General features: G+C 41.8%; 1 protein-coding gene across 1 annotated transcript in view; it reads left to right on the top strand.

The window, feature by feature from the left end:
* Positions 1-18,711, top strand: part of F5 (coagulation factor V) — a 94,632-nt gene extending 75,921 nt beyond the window's left edge. Inside the window, exons 18-25 of the mRNA XM_004706837.2 lie at positions 464-580; positions 2,656-2,727; positions 4,394-4,497; positions 5,160-5,315; positions 8,972-9,116; positions 12,474-12,625; positions 17,239-17,421; positions 18,293-18,711. Coding sequence (XP_004706894.1) covers positions 464-580; positions 2,656-2,727; positions 4,394-4,497; positions 5,160-5,315; positions 8,972-9,116; positions 12,474-12,625; positions 17,239-17,421; positions 18,293-18,439 — 1,076 coding nt within the window. The 3' untranslated portion in view covers positions 18,440-18,711. The remainder of the gene's footprint in view (positions 1-463; positions 581-2,655; positions 2,728-4,393; positions 4,498-5,159; positions 5,316-8,971; positions 9,117-12,473; positions 12,626-17,238; positions 17,422-18,292) is intronic.
* Positions 18,712-19,779: the final 1,068 nt, after the last annotated feature.

Raw genomic sequence — 19,779 nt, 5'->3', positions numbered from 1 at the left:
AGCTCTTAGGTCCCATTTTCTTCCTTCCTTTCTTTTTTTAAAAAGCACAATGAATTTTATTTCTTTTCAATAAACATGTTAGATTCCACACATGCCACAGTTATCAATACATCCACGGAATGTGAGAACAGAGATAGAAAAGAGCTTCATAGTGGACAGGGCGCTCTCAGGTGGGAAAGTCTCCCGAACATTCTGGGAGGGGCGGGAAAGCTATTCCATGTTTCTCCTAGTCAAGTACCTGGAGGTAAAGGGGCTTTACATGTTGTCTATGACAGAAGACATGCAAAGCACTGTGCGATAACATGCATGGGACTAATCCCAACACGTTCTGGGAAACAGTAAATAATGTGCAGTTTCCTTCATGTCTTCTGTCCTGTTTTCTAAAGCCTCTTGTGATACAGGATGTGAGGAGTCTCTGACAGCAGTCAACCATTCTGACGTTGCCCTTCACCCTTTGTTTCAGGTTCCTTTAAAACTCTTGAAATGAAGGCATCGAAACCCGGCTGGTGGCTCCTCGACACAGAGGTTGGAGAGAATCAGAGGGCAGGGATGCAAACGCCGTTCCTCATCATAGACAGAGGTATCACCCAAGAACTTTTATCTGCAGAATACCTGTGATGGGAACATGCATATTTGCCAACTTTTAGGTTGGAAGTAGTCAGCTCTGTACTTCGATGTGATGGACACATAATCTGTAATCATAATGGCTTTATTCTGGCCCATGGTCTCATTGCACTACAAATACAAATTGTCTGGCAAACTTAAGCGGTCAGCCCACTAAAAATACTGTGTTTCCTGATTTCTGATCCATAGTGCAGTGAGCCAAGAAGGAAATGAAAGTAAATGTGTGCAAAGCCATTGTTTTTAGTAAATAAGCAATGTTTCCCATTGAGGAGACCACACGTTTTCAGTACTTACACCGTAATCTGAATGAGGAGAGATAGCTTCAGAGTTCATCCCACACCAGGCTTCCTCTGGCTTCCATCCTAGGGTGAGCTGACAAATCTGTCATAGACTGAAGGGCCTTATGTGCTCGGATGCACAGGAATGAGGGAACGGCGAACGTGGGATGCGTGTCTTGACGCCGTCTGGGCTCAGAGAGTGTGATGGACTTGTGGTCATTATCCTCAGCTTTGAAGGTGTCAGAGGAAGAACGCTCTTTCCCTTTCTGAGAACTAAGATGAGCTCTTGTCACATGCAATTACATAGCTAATCATGTACCTTACCACTAAGATTCGATGGTGGGAGGACTAATTCTCCAAGGGCACACCCTTTCAGTAAGATGCCGATGCAAAAGCCATGCAGGTAGTAGGAGATGAAACTGCTTTCTATTGCCTGTGCCTAAGGGAAGTCTGTGTAAGAATTCTCCAGGTTCCTAGAGTACAGAGAGGAAAGACAACAGAAATTCATCAATCACTGAAATGGTCACTTAACTTCTGTTAACATCTGAATAGCTGGGAGATACAGTGCCATCCATTCCCATCCATCCCCCCATTCTTCCATTCTTTAAGCATTCACGAAGCACCTATTGAGTGTCAAGCAGGTGCCAATATCCAGGAAGCACAGTGTCTGCTATTCCTTGCCCTGAACAAGATGTAAACAGCCTTGCCACTTGCAAGTGAGCATTTGAGAACACAATCTTCTGAGGGATAGAATTTCATGCTATAAAAATACCTTTTCTATGACGTGCACAGATTGAAATCAGTTTAAGAGCTGATCACTTTTCCTCCATGTGCTAGTCTGGTTAGACTATAGTAACGAACTCATAGACATTCACATATGTAAAAAAGAGCTTTATATACAAGAGCAGTTGAATATTGAGAAAACATCCTAGCCCACTCCAGATCAAGTCCATAAGTCCAATATTAGCTCATATATCTGACACCAATCTATAAAGTCCTCTTCAGACTCACGAAACACATGCAATGACACTGGATGCAGGAAGGTCACATGCCAGTGGGTGGGAAGTCTTGTGGATCCAGTGGTGTTGTAAGCATCTCAGCACTTGCAGAGGTCTCCAGTGGCTTCTCCAGGTCCAGGCTCTGGCTCCATCAAGGTAGGTCCATGTGGCTTCTCCTCAGGGATGTCCTGCAGGGAGTGAACCAAGAGAGAGTGTGTCTTCCGCCTCTAAGGAGGAAAATACAGGAGTTCCCAGAATTCTCAGGAGAAGGCCATGCCCACACAGAGACCTCATTGGCTATCACCTGATTGACAGGCTAGACTCCACCCCTTCACTTTTAGTCCTCAAATTGACACCAGATTATATAACTACCACACTCCACTTACATGGACAATCTAGGATAGGCAAATGCAAAGATCCAAAAAGTAGATTAGTGGCTCCCAGTGGCTGGAGGAAAAATCTAATTACTGCTTAAGGGGCTCTAAAAATGTTTTGAAAATAAATATGTAGCAGTGATGTGCGTACAGGAAGAATAATCAATTCCATTCCAGGATATCAGTTGTCTTTCTGTAAAGTGTCACCATTTTTATTAAAGAACCAATCTTGCTAGTGTATTTGCTATTTTATGATCAGACATATTTAAGCTTGTGAATAAGAAGTAGGTGAAAATATTTCATCACTGACCCATCAGAGAGATGAAACATCTAGCCATGACTTTTCTAACCAAAATATCTTCGTGCTTTATTTGTTCTTAGAATGTAAAATGCCAATGGGACTAAGCACTGGTATCATATCTGATTCACAGATCAAGGCTTCTGAGCATCTAGGTAAGTACTAGCATCTCAGCCATGGTAATGCTGCCTGTGGAAGCTACAGGTCAGTCCATCACTCCAGCTCCCCTCCACCACAATGTAGCAAAGCAGCTCAATTTGGGGTGCTTATCTTGAAAGGAAAGAGCATACACTGAAAAGTCTGTTGGCAGCCCTTCATCACTGCCACCCTCTCTAGTGTGCATTGTTCCCAAAGAGCATCTTCCAGGGAAAACCCAGAGCTAGGTGCCTACAGGCAGCCTGATTCCCATGTGCCCATTTCCAAAATGTTCCGCAGTCATTCCATCTAAATTCACAGGGTCTTAGCCACGAAGTATTTTAATCCCATTTTATAGGGTCCTCTGCCTGTGCTGTGACAAGGAGCCCTGGTGGTGTAGTAGTTACAGATTAGGCTGCCAACCTCAAGGTCAGCAGTTCGAACCCACCAGCCAGCTCCACAGGACAAAGACAAAGCTTTCTACTCCCATAAAGAGTTACAGTCTCAGAAACCCACAGGGGCAGTTCTACTCTGTACTACAGTGATACCTCTATTGTCTAACTCAATTAGCTCCTAATTTGTGTTAGAACACTTTACAGTTTGAGAATTAAACATATTTTTCCCATAAAAAGACCAAATAATTGGTTCTGAGGCCCCAAAATTACACTTACAAATCACTCTGGAGACTTTTCGCCTTCTCTCATATTACTGTCTCAGATACGCTATGGCTATTGAGTTGCTTCTGATTTATCCAAATTAACAGTAACTTTTCAACCTCTTCTAGGTCTGCATTTTTTGTTTCATGGTTAACAATGAATTGCTACCTTAACTTCCTTGATCATATTTTTTTCTTCAAAAAGGTTGATAATGTTGACTTAGCCATGTTGTATTTGGCCGCCAAATCAGACAAGTGGCCACCTGATTCAAATTTTGCAATGACTTCTTCCTTTAATCCTTACCATGATTCTCACAGTTTCCCTCTTAGTTTTACTGCAGATCACTAACTTTCTTTAGAGCCATGGTTATGATGTTTTATGCAAATAAAACACCAGGACGAATGTTTTAACACATTCACACAAGCACTCTACTTTGAATGTCCGTGATGCAATGTGCGACTCACTCTCAGCCCATACACCGGTTTCCAAGTTAGGTTTGCAGTTCGACTATCCAGCTAAGTTACAAACCCCCAGCAGAATTTTTTTTGAACTTTTCTGCCCGAGTAGTGGAAAGTTTGAACATGAAGCCATTTCACAACTGAGGTCTCACTGTATAGGGTTGCTATGAGTCAGAAGTGACTCAGTGGCCATGAGTTTGGAGTTTGGAGTCTACCTGTGCCAACTATTGCTCTAGTTCGGAAATTTTGTTGACTACTGACGATGTGTCAGGAACTCCTCCCACGTCTCTCACTCTGCGGCCATATCAGCAGTACAGAAAAAGGCAAACATGCCCTGTGTGCAGGGAAGGAGGCAGATGGTGGGTGACAGCTGATCAAGCACAGACACGAAGCTACAATTTCATCACTCAGGATGGAATTAGTAAGCAGGGCCCCAGTCACCTGCCGGATCTTAACTGTAGTTCAAGGTCTTTCAGGGATCTGGTTTTCCACTGGGACTAAACTCACTTCAGAAGTTGCTAGTTGTATTTTAAATAATTCACAATAAATGTGTTTTCTTCCTTTGAATTTAGGCTATTGGGAGCCCCGATTAGCAAGATTAAACCATGGTGGATCATATAATGCGTGGAGCATAGAAAAACTTTCAAGAGAACCTGGCTCTAGTCCCTGGATCCAGGTGTGCCTTATTAACCAGATGTCTGCTGCTATTGTAATCGTAACAATGACAATGATTGTCATAATCTAGTGCTATACCTGTTGCAATGTTGTTAGTTCAGATGGCAATTACTAGGTGCTAGGCATTATTCTGGAGCTCCCTGGGTGGTGCAAATGATTGATGTGCTTAGTTGTTAACCTAAAGGTTGAAATTTGGAGTCCTCCCAGAGGCACGTGGGAAGAAATGGCTGGCGATCTACCTAAAAACCAAACCAAACAAACCATCCATAGGAAACCCTGTGGATCCCAGTTCTACTGACACTCATGGGGTCACCACGAGTTAAAGTCAGCTTGATGCAAATTGGTATTATTTTCTGTACTTTGCTTCAAAGCCTGAAAATCACCCCTCTGAGATTGTAGCTAGGAATATCCCACTTTACAGGTTAAAAAAAGAAAGAACTGAGACACACAAGGTTAATTGACTTCCCAGTTACACACTCCTAGTTAGTGGGAGAACTGAGTACTCCGTGCTTCAATATACACTGTATTAGGCATTTTATTTGTTGGGGAAGATCCTAGGTGCTGACCCTTCCATCCTAAAGAAAACTGACCGTATAATGAATATAAGCAGTCTGTAGCTTTTGGACAAGGACAGTTCTGTTTAACAGCTTTGCTGTGTTGCAGGTGGACATGCAAAGGGAAGTCATGTTGACAGGGATCCAGACCCAAGGTGCCAAACACTACCTGAAGTCCTACTACACGACCGAGTTCTTTGTGGCCTACAGCTCTGACAGTACACACTGGCAAATCTTCAAAGGAAACAGCACGAAGAGTCTGATGGTCTGTATGATGTTTCTAACCCAATCTCACACTCACTCCAGGGTTCCTATCATTCTGTTTATGACGAGGTCTTTGTTTTTGTCTTGCCCTAGAAATAAAAATATACATACATAAATGAACACATTTCTGGATTTAGAAATGTGAGTCTAGGGTTCTCTGCCTGTGCCTGGTGGCATAGTAGTTGTGAATGGGGCTGCCAATTCGTGACATAATGTTTCTGTGCTGTAGGGAAAGACTGAATTCTGAATCTTCACAACCCAACACAACTTGAAAAGCCACTTAGCATCGAACAAAATACCCAACTTCTCAGATTGACAGACAGTGTCCAGCAGAGTGGGATACCTCGTCCTGTACCACAAGGAGCTCATCAGTTAAAAGTTGGCCATCAAGAATCTCACCTTAATGCACTTAATATTTAAATGTGTTCCCTATTTCATTATACTCAAAGGAAATGGTAGTGTTAATGCCCTAAAGAATGGTGGGTTTGGTGGGGAGAAAGGCAATTTGTTGTTGCTGTTCTTAGATCATGCCTGAGAAATGACATTCTCTGCTGGATCTTCTGTGAACTCAAGCAGGATTGTTCCTAATGACTGGGCTGTATTTGCCCCAACACTGCTCATTCAGTGCTAAACTTCCTCTCCTAAAAGGTGATCTAAAAGCAAAGGAACTAGTCTGCCATTGCTTTACTAATCCTCTTGAATCTGTATCCATTTCTTATTTTTTATGTTATCATTTATTATTTTCTAGAAATAAATGACTAGCTAGTAGTCAATTATTTGCAATAAATAATTACCTTAGAATTAACCTAACCCTACTGCTGTGGAGCCCATTTTGACTCATAGTGAACTTTTTCTATAGGCTTGCTGAGGCTACAAGTCTTTATGGGAACACAATGCCTCATCTTTCTCTTGAGGAGCAGCTGGTGGGCTTGAACTACAGACCTTGCAATTAGCAGTCCAACACGTACTCAACAGCACCCCCAAGACTCCTTATACGTTAGAACAGGTCACAAAATCATGAATCATGATTCTCTTTCATCAGTATTAGAAAGAGAACACAAATTGTAGTTGGAGTCCACAGATTCAAGATTTCTGCCTCTGCATTTATGAAGGAAACCGATGTGCTGTGCTGAGTTAGGTTTTCCTATCAGTGTTGTACTTCATAAGATGAATCAAGAAGCATTTGCTCCTATTTTCTGCAAGAGATTGTGTTGAATTGGTGTTCAATGATTTAATGTTGGTAGATACCACCAGTAAAATAACCTGGTCCTGCAGATTTTTGAGGGGAAGTATTTAAATTACAAATTCAATTTCTTTAATACTTACAGGACTTTTTAAATGATCCATTCCATATTAGGTGAGTTAGGGTGGCTTTTTAAATTTTAAACATTATATTGGGGCCTCATACAACTCTATCACAATCCATACATACATCCGTTGTGTCAAGCACATTTGTACATTTGTTGCCATCATCATTCTCAAACCATTTTCTTTCTATTTGAGCCCTTGGCATCAACTCCTCATTTTTTCCTCTCCCCCCCTCACCCTCCCTCCCTCATGAACCCTTGTAATTTATCAATTATTATTATAAATAATTTCTATTTATAAATTTTTTTCATGTATTACACTGACCGATGTCTCCCTTTACTCACTTTTCTATTGTCTGTCCCCCTGAAAGGGGGTTATAGGTAGATCATTGTGATCAGTTCTCCCTTTCTCTCCCCCACCTTCCCCTTACCCTCCTAGTATGAATACTCTCAATATTGGGTTATCTGTCCTGGATCTCCTGTGTTTCTAGCTCTTATCTGTACCCACGTACATGCTCTGCTCTCGCCAGATTTGTAAGGTAGAATCAGGGTCATGATAGTGGGGAAGAGGAAGTATTAAAGAACTGGAGGAAAGTTGCATGTTTCATCAGTGCGATACTGCACCCTGACTGCCTCATCTCCTGGAACCTTCTGTAAGGGGATGTCCAATTGTATATAGATGGACTTTGGGTCTCTACTCTGCACTCCCCCTCGTTCACATTGATATGATTTTTTGTTCTGTGTCTTTGATGCCTGATACCTGATCCCATCAACACCTCATGATCACATAGGCTGGTGTGCTTCTCCCATGTGGGCTTTGTTGCTTCTCAGCTAGATGGCCGCTTGTTTATCTTCAAGCCTTTAAGACCCAGACGCTATATCTTTTGATAGCCGGGCACCATCATCTTTGTTCTCCATATTTTCTTATGCACTCGCTTTGTCTTCAGTGATCATGTCAGGAAGGTGAGCATCATGGAATGCCAGGTTAATAGAACAAAGTGTTCTTGTATTGAGGGAGTACTTGAGTAGAGGCCCATTGTCCATCTGCGACCTTACTACTAAACTGTAAATATATGCACATAGATCTATTCCCCATCATCATATATAAGTATATTTACATATGTACATATCTGTATTTAGACCTCTACAAATGCCCTTTGCTTCCTAGTTCTTTCTTCTATTTCCTTTTACTTTCCTCTTGTCCCACTATCATGTTCAGCCTTCATTTGGGTTTCAGTAATTCCTCTCAGTTACATTGCCCTTAATCAAGCCCCACCAGGCCTCCTACACCCTCCTCGCCACTGATTTTGGATCACTTGTTGTTCCCTTGTCCCTGGGTTTGTTAACACCCACTTCCTTTCTCCCGCCTCCTCCTCTCTCACGTCCCCCAGAACGGCAGTCCATGTGTTCTTCTCCAGATTGTTTGTCCCCCCTATCTTATCTAGATAGACCTGCAGAGTTAATAATATGCATGAAAACAAGACAGAGCAAAACAAAGCAACAAAAGAAAACAACAACAAAAACAGCGACAAAAAAAGAAAGAAAAGTCTATAAATAGTTCAAGGTCTGTTTGTTGACCTTTACCAATGTTTTCCGATGGAGTCTGATAGGGTGCCATGCCCTGGCCCCATAGTCTATTTTTGGTACTCTTTGGGGACTTCATTGCTCTGTTCCCTTGGCTATTCTGTTGAATGCCCTTAGTGAAATTGCCTACAGGATCTGTGGATAACTTACATGTGTTTTTTGTCAATCTTACTCCTGGCTTGTTCACTTTGTAGTTTTTTTTGTTGTTGTTGTTTTCTTTTAAGCTTTTAAAATTTTATTTTCCTTATTGTTTTTCAATTTTACTGATTTCTGCCCTTAGTTTTCTTAATGCCCTTGTTCTACTTATTTAAGATTTATATTCCTTTTTATTTTCTAGACTCTTTAAGTAGGAAGTATGTTATTGATTTTAAACTTTTCTTCTTTGCTAATATATACATCTAATATCATAAATTTCCTTTTCAGCATTGATCCAGCTGTGCCCTACAAATACTGATATGTTGTACTTTAATTTTCATTCCATTCAATTGAGTCTTCTTAATGTGTATTTTATATATATCGAGGGGTTTTCATTGCACTGAGAAGGAAGAATAGCATATGCCATTTTCCCAACAATGGAAAAACCCCAGTTTCTTTTGTTAACTTTTTATTGTGATTTAAATGAACCCTTAATTATATTTTAAGACCAAACTGATCTGGTCTGGTCACATAAGAATTTAATACTATAATATTACAATTAAATTAATTTTTATTATAAAATCAGTTTAGAGAGGATTGTTCAATAACTAAATTTTTTATTCTCTTCTAGCTTTTTCATGGTAACTCGGATGCCTCTACCATAAAATACAACCAGTTTGACCCCCCGATTATGGCTAGATACATTAGGATCTCACCAACCAAGGCCTTTAATAGACCTACCCTCCGATTGGAGCTGCAAGGTTGTGAGGTTAATGGTAAGAAACAAAGATGAATTTTTTAAAATCATTTTATTAGGGGCTCATACAACTCTTATCACAATCCATACACACATTAATTGTGTAAAGCGCATTTGTACATTCATTGCCCTCATCATTCTCAAAACATTTCCTCTCCACTTAAGCCCCCGGCATTAGGTCCTCATTTTTCCCCTCGCTCCCCACTCCCCCCTCCCTCATGAGCCCTTGCTAATTTATAAATTGTTACTTTGTCATATCTTGCCCTGTCCGACGTCTCCCTTCACCCACTTTTCTGTTGTCCGTCCCCCAGGGAGGAGGTCACATATAGTTCACTGTAATCAGTTCCCTCTTTCCTACCCACTGTCCCTCTACCCTCCCAGTATCGCCACTCACACCACTGGTCCTGAAGGGATCATCCGCCCTGGATTCCCTGTATTTCCAGTTCCTATCTGTACAAGTGTACATCCTCTGGTCTGGCCAGACTTGCAAGGTAGAAAACGTGTCATGATAGTGGGAGCGGGGAGGAAACATTTAAGAACTAGAGGAAAGTTGTATTTTTCATCGTCGTTACATCGCACCCATTAGTAGGCCACTGGAGATCCCCTTGCAGAGAGGTATCAGGGAGGAGACAAGCCAGTCAGGGTGCGATGTAACAACGATGAATTCTTTTCTTTTGCTTGTCAGAGAATTAAGATTTGGGAGGTGTGGGAGAGTGGGTAGATTCTTAGTTCTCAGCAATGACTTTGACTACTGGAAAAACCCTTGTGAAACACAAGTAAATGATCACTGTGGTCTCTGTAGCCATTGTTTCAGCCAGCCAGAGAGCAGCACTACCTAAATGAACAGTGCCTTCTAGATACCGGCACGACCCTGCCCTCCAAGGACGGCCCTTCCATAGCCACGACCTCCACCAGACCATTTCCAGTAAGAACTACCTGAGAATCCAATTAGACATGACTCTTCCAAAGTCCTCCATATCACTTGAACTTCAATGGAATGAAACTAACTAGCAATACGATTGGCAGGTATTGGGTGCTCAAGGAATGTTCTGGAAATCTAAATTTGCTTCCCAATTTCCTGAGATCATGGCTGTGCTTCACATCTGTACTCAGTTTAGGTACTCAAGTCTTTCCTATGCAAGCTCCTAGTTTTCAGGAGATGTCACGTGACATATAGCCCTCGAAAATCCATGTAATCATAAATATATGACTATGATACAATTCTACTGGCTGTAACAAGGGCTTGTAAGAGTCTCATCAACTCGTCTCCTTCTCTGTCTCTTAGAGAAGTTCTTTCGGACATTTTTCACTTCAAAGAACACACAGAAAAGAGTGTCTGTTTAGTGTTAATGGGGTGTAAAGGATGAACAGTTGACCCAGGGGGTCGTCTGGCCTGCACCTCCCCTGACTGCCCTGAAGCAAGGGAAGAGAAGAGTCGCTCTTTAGGCACACCTACAAGGGGCTGGGGAAACCTGTTGGAGAGGTAGAGTATCTTCTCTCTTGGTGGAGGGAAGCAGCCATGGCTCATAGTGGAGAAAGTATAGGAATCCTGGAATTTTTTTTTAAATCATTTTATTGGGGGCTCATACAGCTCTCATCACAATTCATACATCCATCCATTGTGTCAAGCACATTTGTAAATATCATCATCGTTTTCAAAACATTTTCTTTCTTCTTGAGCCCTTGGGATCAGCTCATTTCCCCCCTCCCCCACCCTCCCTCCCTCATGATAATTTATAATTTTTTTCCCATGTCTTACACTGACCGATGTCTCCTTTCACCCACTTTTCTGTTGTCTGTCCCCCTGGGAGGAGTTTATATGTAGATCATAGTGATCGGTTCCTCCTTTTTCCCCCACCTACCCCTTCCCCTCCTGGTATCACTACTCTCAGTATTGACCCGGAGGGGTTGGTCTAGCTGGATTTGTAAGGTAGAATGGGGGTCATGATAGTGGTCAGTGTTATACTGCACCCTGATTGGCTCATCTCGTCCTTGTGACCCTTCTGTAAGGGGATGTTCAATAGTCTAAAAATGGACTTTGGGTCCCCATTCCACACTCCCCCTCATTCACAATGATATGATTTTTTGTTCTGGGTCTTTGATGCCTGATACCACTCCCATTGACACCTCATGATCACACAGGCTGTTGTGCTTCTTCTATGTGGGCTCAGTTGCTTCTCAGCTAGATGGTCGCTTGTTTATCTTCAAAATATATAGCGTCTAGGGTCTTAAAGGCTTGAAGATAAACAAGTGGAATTCATTTTTTAATCAAACCAGATAATGGCACAGGGTACTCTGAGATTCATGAGTGATAAGGAGATGTGCATTTTGTCAATGTTCAGATAGCAGTAGTGTATAATGTTTCCCACACAAATGGCAAAATCGGTATCATTGACACCACTCCATCAATCGTTGTTTATTTGTTTTACTTTCAAATGGTGGTGGTGGCATCCTCAGGTGCTGGGCAATCTGTGCTGACTCACAGCGCCCCCTGTACAACAGACGGAGACACTGTTCCGTGCAGGGCCGTCCTCACAGCACTTGTTAAGTTGAAGCCATTATTGCCGTCCCTCTATCAAGCCATGTCGTTTGTGATGTAAATGGTAGGTTTGTTTAAGTAACAGAGTCAAGTACCCTAAAATGTGACATTTAGCTCCATTGGTATATTTTAAGACACCTAATTTTTTTTTTTTTTTGGCACAAGAAGTATTACATTAGACATTTTCTCTCCTTTCTGGGTATTTACATAATTGGGATTATCTTGCCTTTTTTAAGTTTTGTTTTCATGAAGAAAACAAAAATGTCTGCATGAGTTATTAGAGACAACCAAGTCTCATGGTGAAGAGGCAGTCAGCTCAATTTGCTCACTAGCTTTGTTTCTTACCCTCACAGACCAGTTTTGTCACCGATGAAGTTCAAATTCATCTCCCTAGCTTTGGTTAGAAAAAGACACAGAACGTTTTCATATAACTGAAGAGTGTTGTCTTTCTCGAGGCAAAGACCAAGGGTGACCTGACCATGAGGTCAAGCATGACTCACAGAGGAAAATGCATTTAGATGTTTAGAATAAGCATTTGACATCAGATTGCCTGCCTCAAATTCCACCTCCTTCTTCCACCTGCCTTACTTAAGGCAGGTCATTTTCCTGCTGTGCTTTCGGCTCCTAATTTGAGAACTAGTGATCATGATGAGCATTAATTATCACTTGTAAAGCTTATGAGCAACTTTTGGCACTCAAATTCAATAAGAATTCATTGTTGTGATGGTTGTTTTTGTTGCTACTTTACAGTAATATGACTTCATTTTTCTGCAGTGCAATGCTTCCTGCAGGAACACAGGTGGTGCATAATTAATCACATACGTTTTCTCTTGACAGGGTGCTCTACACCACTTGGAATGGAAAGTGGAAAGATAGAAAGCAAGCAAATCACATCTTCTTCGTTTAAGAAATCTTGGTGGGGCGATTACTGGGAACCTTCCAACGCCAGACTCAATGCCCAGGGCCGAGTGAACGCCTGGCAAGCGCAGGTGAAGCATCCCCTATGGAGAGCGTTCTCTCAAACCTGCAGTGGAAAACAAAGGTCCTTAGGACAGGGGATGGCGGTGGGGACTAGGAAGCAGGAATATTGTCTCTCGATTCTGCAGATTGAGATTCTAGGTTCCAAACTCCAGGATGTCTCCGATGTAAAAGCTTTCACTCTAACCTTTGTTTTAGAAATACATCACCGGTCACCTCTGCGGTTCTTGCTCTGGCCTTAGTGTAGACCAAGAATTGGCAAGAACCAGATGGGAAGTTTGTCTGTGTGTTTGGGGTGAGGCACGGGCATGATGCAGAGGGGACGGGGGCGGGAAGAGCTTGGTGTCATACATTCTGTCACTACTCAACTCTGCCACGATGATAGGAAAGCAGTGATAAGTGATATGTAAGTGAACAAGCATGGCTCTGTTCCAATAAAACGTTATGAAAACATGCAGTTGCCTAGATTTGACCCTTGGGTGATAGTTGCCTACTCCGGATTTCACCATTTACACTAGTGCTAAACAAATTATTTAGAATGATTCTTCTCTTCTTTTTTCCATCTCAATTTAGCAAGCTTTAAATTTTTTAAGAGTACCCTTTAAAATCTTTTGTTCTCACTTTTTGAGTGATTTATGACATCCCTCAAGACAATTTGAAGCCTGCTAAAGTGCTGTAAAACAAGAATTGTAAGTCAGTCTTCTAAAATTAATAAACACCTTCCAAAGAGTTCTGTGGTCCCTAATATTAGCCCAGCAAGTAATTCAGGTGACTGAATTTTAAAGCAATTATTCATCTTGCTCTTAGGTGCCATCGGGTATGTTCTAAGTCACAGAACCTATGTGCAACGTGTGATCCCATGTGCAACTCAGTGGAACACGCCTGGCCCTGTGCCACCCCGCAATCAGGACTATGTTTGAGCCCATGGCAGCTATTGTGTCGATCTAGCTCCGTAAGAGCATTGTGACATTTTCTAGAGCCTGGTCCCTCTGATAATATGCGCAAAGTACATGAGATGCAGCCTTGCATATAAAGTACATGCTAGCGGTTCCTCTTTCAAGAGAGACTTGTGTCATCTTCTGGCAGGTGATGGCATGCTCAATATTCATGATCAACACAATTCAAAGGCATTAATTCTTCTCTGATCTTCATGATTCATTGTCCAGTTTTCACATGTATGTGGGGTGATTGGAAGTGCCATGGCTTAGGTCAGGCATACCTGAGTGTCTTTCCTTTTTACCCTTTAGTTTTAACTTTTATTTATTTACTTATTTATTACCCTTTAAAGGGGTCTTTTGCAGCAGCTCTTCCCATTGCATCAGGTAGTTCAGTTTCTCCACTGCTTCTTCCATGAGTGTTGATTGCGGAGCCAAGTCAACGTTATTGACTCATTTTGATTTTCTCTCAAATCAGAATGGCAGAAGGAGATGCCTACCCTCCAATTCCCTGGCCCCTCTATAGAATCAAGACCCTATCCTGAACTTAGGCCAGCAAAGGGAAAAGAGACTCCTCGTCCTAGTGGAGTTAATGGGAGAGCTTGGACCTCATTGCCTGATAGTCTTGGGAACTGATGTGTGTGCTTTAAAATTTATTTCTGGCCCATCATAGAATCCCAGAATATTAGCGTGACCAGAAGTGCTGCAAAGCAAATCATCCAGATTTTTATTTTCATGTCTAAACAAAAGTAAGTTTTGTTTTATTTAGTGGCAGAATCAACACTAGAACCCTATTCTGCTAAACAGTCTAGTGTTCCTCCCACGGTGTCAGGCTTAACTATCGACACTTCATTCATTTTGTACTTTTTCAGAGGGGGGAACCGAAACCCAGAGGTTTAAAATAATAAAACCAACAGTGTTATATGATACACCTGTATCTTATCTAGCATTATAAATTAAATAACATAAAGCTAAGGAGAAACTATGATCTAATTCTTTTCCCAAATGACCCTTCAGATCTGCTCCTGGCATAACCTTGTCACATCCACCCTTTACAGCATCTTATGTTTCTGTTTGTTTGTTTTTGCTGTGTACATAATTTGTTCTTAGTCTTTGTGAGAAAGCTCCAAAAGAGGAAGTGCTAATTTTTATTTTTATCACGGTCATTTGAAAATTTGAACATTTGGAGTTCTAGATTTGATTCTAACCAATAGCAGGCCCATATGTCAGAGAAGATCTTCCCTGGTTAACCTTTATTAGCAAGAAACTTTAAGCTAGACATCTAGGCAAACATCCATCTCTCCATGGCTAATGTGTCCCAGCCTCTGTTATGCCTACAAAATCCTCTAGGTACCTTCATTTGGCATCACTGGTCTGACCTTGACATGTAGAGACACTAAGATATGATCCAGACATCGCTAAAAAGAGTGCTACAGAATTAACAAAAAGTCTCTATTACATCATTTAAATTAATTTCCTTTTAAAAATACATATAGCCTGTGAATTCATACATATACATACACACATAACAGAGACAAACACATATATATAGGTGATGTTGAGGAAACATATCTCATGTAGAATCGAAGATGGCAATGGGGCATGAGAAATCTCTCCAAAGGGAAAATTAATCTGTTAGCTCCCAAACTCAATTAGTCCTACTCATCATTTTCTCCAAGAAACATGTGATTAGATCAATTCTAAGACATCTTGCTGTACCAGAAACACAATTACTGTGCAATGGACCAAGCCTTGGGTATGGCTTTATCGGGTCTCTCAAATATTATATTTCTCATCAAAATATCAACAAAGAAGAAAATGAGCTACTTTTATTATTTGACATTAGCAGTGACAAGAAAAGATTAGCTGGGAGTTTCTCACAATGACCTTCCCATAGTCAATGATCGCCTCTTCCTAAGAGGTAGAACAACCAGCAGCAATGGACATGTGCGGGGACCCTGTTGATGGAATTGGTGATGGCATCATGGTGGCATGGTGTTACATTCACAAGAATGCACTTAGTAGATAAAGTCTGTTAGTGTATTTGTTAGCCAGGCTACACCATCACTCAAGCTTACTGTTGTGGTGGGCTGTCGAGCCAATTCTAACCAATAGCAATCTCATATGTCAGAGTAGAACTGCCTGATACAGTTTCCTGAGCTGTAATCTTTACACCAGCAGATTTCCCCCATGGACTTGCTGATGGGTTTGAACCACCAACCTTTAGGTTAGCAATGGTGCTCTTAACTGCCACCATGGTGCCTACTAGACAACTAAGAGGTTAAAATGTGCAGATAATATTTGTGGACATTTAGTACTTGAAATTGAAAGGGGCTTGAGGAAAATAGCATATCTATAATTTCCTTCCAAATAATTTCAGAGGGAGAAGAGAGTGAGAGTAAAGATGAATTTGGTTGGTAGTTTTTTTTTAAGTCAGTTTATTGGGGGCTTGTACAACTCTTATCACAATCCATACATACATCCATTGTGTCAAGCACATTTGTACATTTGTTGCCTGGTTGATAATTCTTGAAGCTTAGTGTTCTAGTACTGACTTAACAGAAATATTAAAAGTTAGTACTTTGACAAACAGAATTTTATTTTCTCACAGTTTAGGAGGCCAGAAGTCTGAATCTAAAGAGCTAATTAAGGCTTTCTTTCTCTGTTGTTTCTGGAAGTTTCTTATCTCTGCTTATTTCTTATTTCTCAACTTCTGCTTCCTTGTTCCCTGGAGGTTTCTGTGAGTCATAAACCTCTTTGGCTTAATCTCTCCTTCTTTTTGCCTTTTTAATCTCTCATATATCTCAAATTCCCAGAACACTGATTCCGCCCAATTAGCATAACAAAGACAACTAATTTTCAAATGGGATTATACCCACAGGTCAGGATTACAACCTTTATTGTGGGCAGGGGTGATCAATCCACACAGTTCATTATGCATTCTCTGTATTTTGCATGTTTGATGTTTTCTGAAAATAAAAAGTTAGAGAGAGTGATGTTAGCCAATTCTTACTCAACTTGCCAGAAATAGCCTCATAGTATTTAAGTGAATTTGCTTAAAAAAATGATATTTATAGAAAATTTAGCAATTTAATATATCTTCCTAAGTAAAATTCACTCATTTGTCCACTCATTCATTCATCCATCCATTCAACAAATGCTTGTTGAAAAGCAATACTGTGCCCTGCCTTGTGATGTACACGTAAACCATAACCACACTCCCTGCCCTCCAGTCGATTAGTAATGGCCCCTGTGATTTCGGAGCCTTTAACTCTTTATAGGCGTTAACTAGAAGCCCCACCTTCCCTCTTCCCCTGGCCCCCAAGAGTGGTTGGTGATTTTTAACCACTGACATTGCAGATTGCAACCCAATGTGTAACCACTAGGGCTCCTGTGATGTATGCTAGGGCATGCAGATCCATAAATCCCTTTACTTAAAGAACAGGGGGGACAAACTAGTAAAAAAAATAATTATTATTTCACAAAGTGTCGTAAACATGCCACATTCCAAACAAGTAAACATGTAACAAGCCAGAATGGATCAAGGAAGGCTTCAAGGAGACAGGAAAGCTGAAGGGGTGAAACAGTACAGACAACCTTTTCAGCTTTGTGCAATTCTGAGTCTGCTGGTGCGAAAAACAGTCCCAGGTTTAACACCTGCCCTCCCTGTGTTTTCATTCTTTTCCCAGGCCAACAACAACAAACAGTGGCTCCAGATTGATCTGCTCAAAGTCAAGAAGATTACTGCGATTGTGACCCAGGGCTCCACATCGCTGTCCTCCGAAATGTATGTGGAGAGCTATGCCATCCACTACAGCGACCAGGGCGTGGAATGGAAACCTTACAGGCAGAATTTCTTCATGGTGGACCAGGTATGGGCGAGGCAGCGTCTCGGCAAAGGGAAAGCCATCTCAGAACTATGTGGTGCTGACAGCTGGAACACCTGGTGTCTGACAAGGGGCCCGACCAGCACTACCTTTTCATCTTCTGAAGCCTAGCTCTGCGGGTTGGGCACCTGGTCTCGAGACAGGGAGCTTACCACATGTACCGCCTTTCTGCTTTGACAGAAACAGAGTGTCCAAGGACTTCATTTTGGTTGGATCCCCTGCTGGCAATTTCCATTTGCACCCAGATATACTGAATCAGAATCTGCATTCTAACCAGAGCCACAGATGTTTCTTAGACCTAAGAATATGTACATAAGAACCCAAACCAAACATTGTCCATCAATTCCATGCTGACTCATGCTGCCCCGGAGGACCGGGTAGAACGGTCCCAAGGAGTTTCCCAGACGGTGACTCTGGACCAGAGTAGAAAGTGGTAGGTTTTTCTGCCGAGGAGCAACTGGGGGTTTGAACTGCAGCCCCAAAGTCACCACTACGTCATATAAAACAATGACCTGGAGAGCTTGTCAAAATCCCAGTCAGTATATCTGGGATGGAAGAAAATACAAATTCTCAGGCTACTCAGTACCATGAGTGCGGTCTGACTCCTAACGGCCCTCTAGCCGGTGCACGACTCAGAGGGACCCTTCCCTCGCGCACTGCACGTCACTCAGGACGGTCCTCGGGAGGCCTGTGCGCCACTGGAGTTCATGACTGATTTGGGGACCACCTCTGGCAGCATTGTATGTGTTTTTGATGCCTTCAATTGGAACTAGAAGGATTTTATATGTACATATAGATTTATATTTTTTGCACCCATTATGGTATCATTAAAATTGTTCTCATATTTTACTTTCAGATTTTCAAAGGCAATAGCAATCCCAAAGGACATGTGAAGAACTTTTTCAATCCACCCATCATTTCCAGGTTTATCCGCATTATTCCTAAAACATGGAATCAGAGTATTGCACTTCGCCTGGAACTCTTCGGCTGTGATTTTTACTAGCATTTGCTACTCAAAAAGACAAGCAGTACGCTTTAAGGCCACAGACCATATAGAGGTGGCAACATGTTTTAGAGCTATTTTAAATCTTAACCATTTACTAACATTTCTCTGTTTTTCTATTGAGGAATAAACTCTTACAAAGCAACTTACCTAATGTAACACCTTGCTACCAATACATGAGATGATGTCTGTTCATTTTATGTTAATGTAAATACATAACAAGTGGAAAAGAGCCAGAAAGCCTCTTTCACAATTAAAAATACTTAAAGTCATATTCATGTGGTTGGCATGTTTCATTATTCCTCTTCTAAATCATATGTACATTAATAAAAACGATCATACCCCTGTAAACCAGTGATAGTAAGCACTCATATACTCTCTGAAAGGTTGGGGCTTTTACACTCCACTTCACCCCCCAGCCAGGGCATCAGAAGAAAGGTCTAGTGATCCTCTTAAAGGGCCACTGTGAAAGAAAACCCAAGGAGCACCGTTCTCCGCTGAAGCCCTGGGCAACTGGTTACTGGTTAGACACAGGTAGCTTCCATGCCTCCATTTCCCATTCTTTAATGGTGATTTGAAATCAAAGGAAGCAATCAAGGTTTTAAAATTACTTGTTTTCCTTGATAGAGAGACTAACAGCCTTACCATAGGAAGTTAGGGGTACTTAAAATCACCTGTCTGGCCTACATGGCAATGATCTCCTGACCCTCCCTGAGGACAGATGCATGTTCAGCCTGTTTTCAATAGCACAGCTGGACTTGTGAGTCTGGCCTGCTCTCCCTTGGGCTCGATTGCATATACAGATGTTCAAGTGTCAGGGCCACCAGACCTGGAGAATGGAACGTGAAACCTTGGTCTCATTCTCGCTGGCAGTACATGACAGGGACATTGTTCCAAACATAGGTCCACCTCAGGGAAAGCCAATACCTGTAGAACACGCTGCTGCCCCAAATGCAGCTCTTCCTGTTACAACTGGCCCCTGACCAAACAGTCAAGCTGTTGAAATTTGCTTCCAGGGCTTCCCTCTGAGGCTCCAAACTTCTCCTCTCCCTTCCTCCTGCAACTTCCCTTTTCAATGAATATGCCATTGTAGTCTCAGAAACCCATGGCGGGGGTGGGGTAGTGGTGGTAGTGCAGTTCTATCTGGTCCTATTGGGTTCCTATGAGTTGAATCGACTCAATTGCAGTGAATATGGGGGGCTTTCCCTGGGAAGATGGCAGCCAACGATGCTATAGATTTGTGCGATTGGCCTTCTAAATTCATGGAATAGTCGGTGTCTTTTTATATAACAAATCATCTGGGTGGACTAGACCATCTGGGCACTTCTGATCTATGTGAC

Source organism: Echinops telfairi, unplaced genomic scaffold (assembly GCF_000313985.2).
Source record: "Echinops telfairi isolate 266 unplaced genomic scaffold, ASM31398v2 ScPeMD7_7424;HRSCAF=8462, whole genome shotgun sequence".
Taxonomy (NCBI): Eukaryota; Metazoa; Chordata; class Mammalia; order Afrosoricida; family Tenrecidae; genus Echinops; species Echinops telfairi.
The sequence above is the reverse complement of the archived record's forward strand: the minus strand, read 5'-3'. Positions and strand labels throughout refer to the sequence as shown.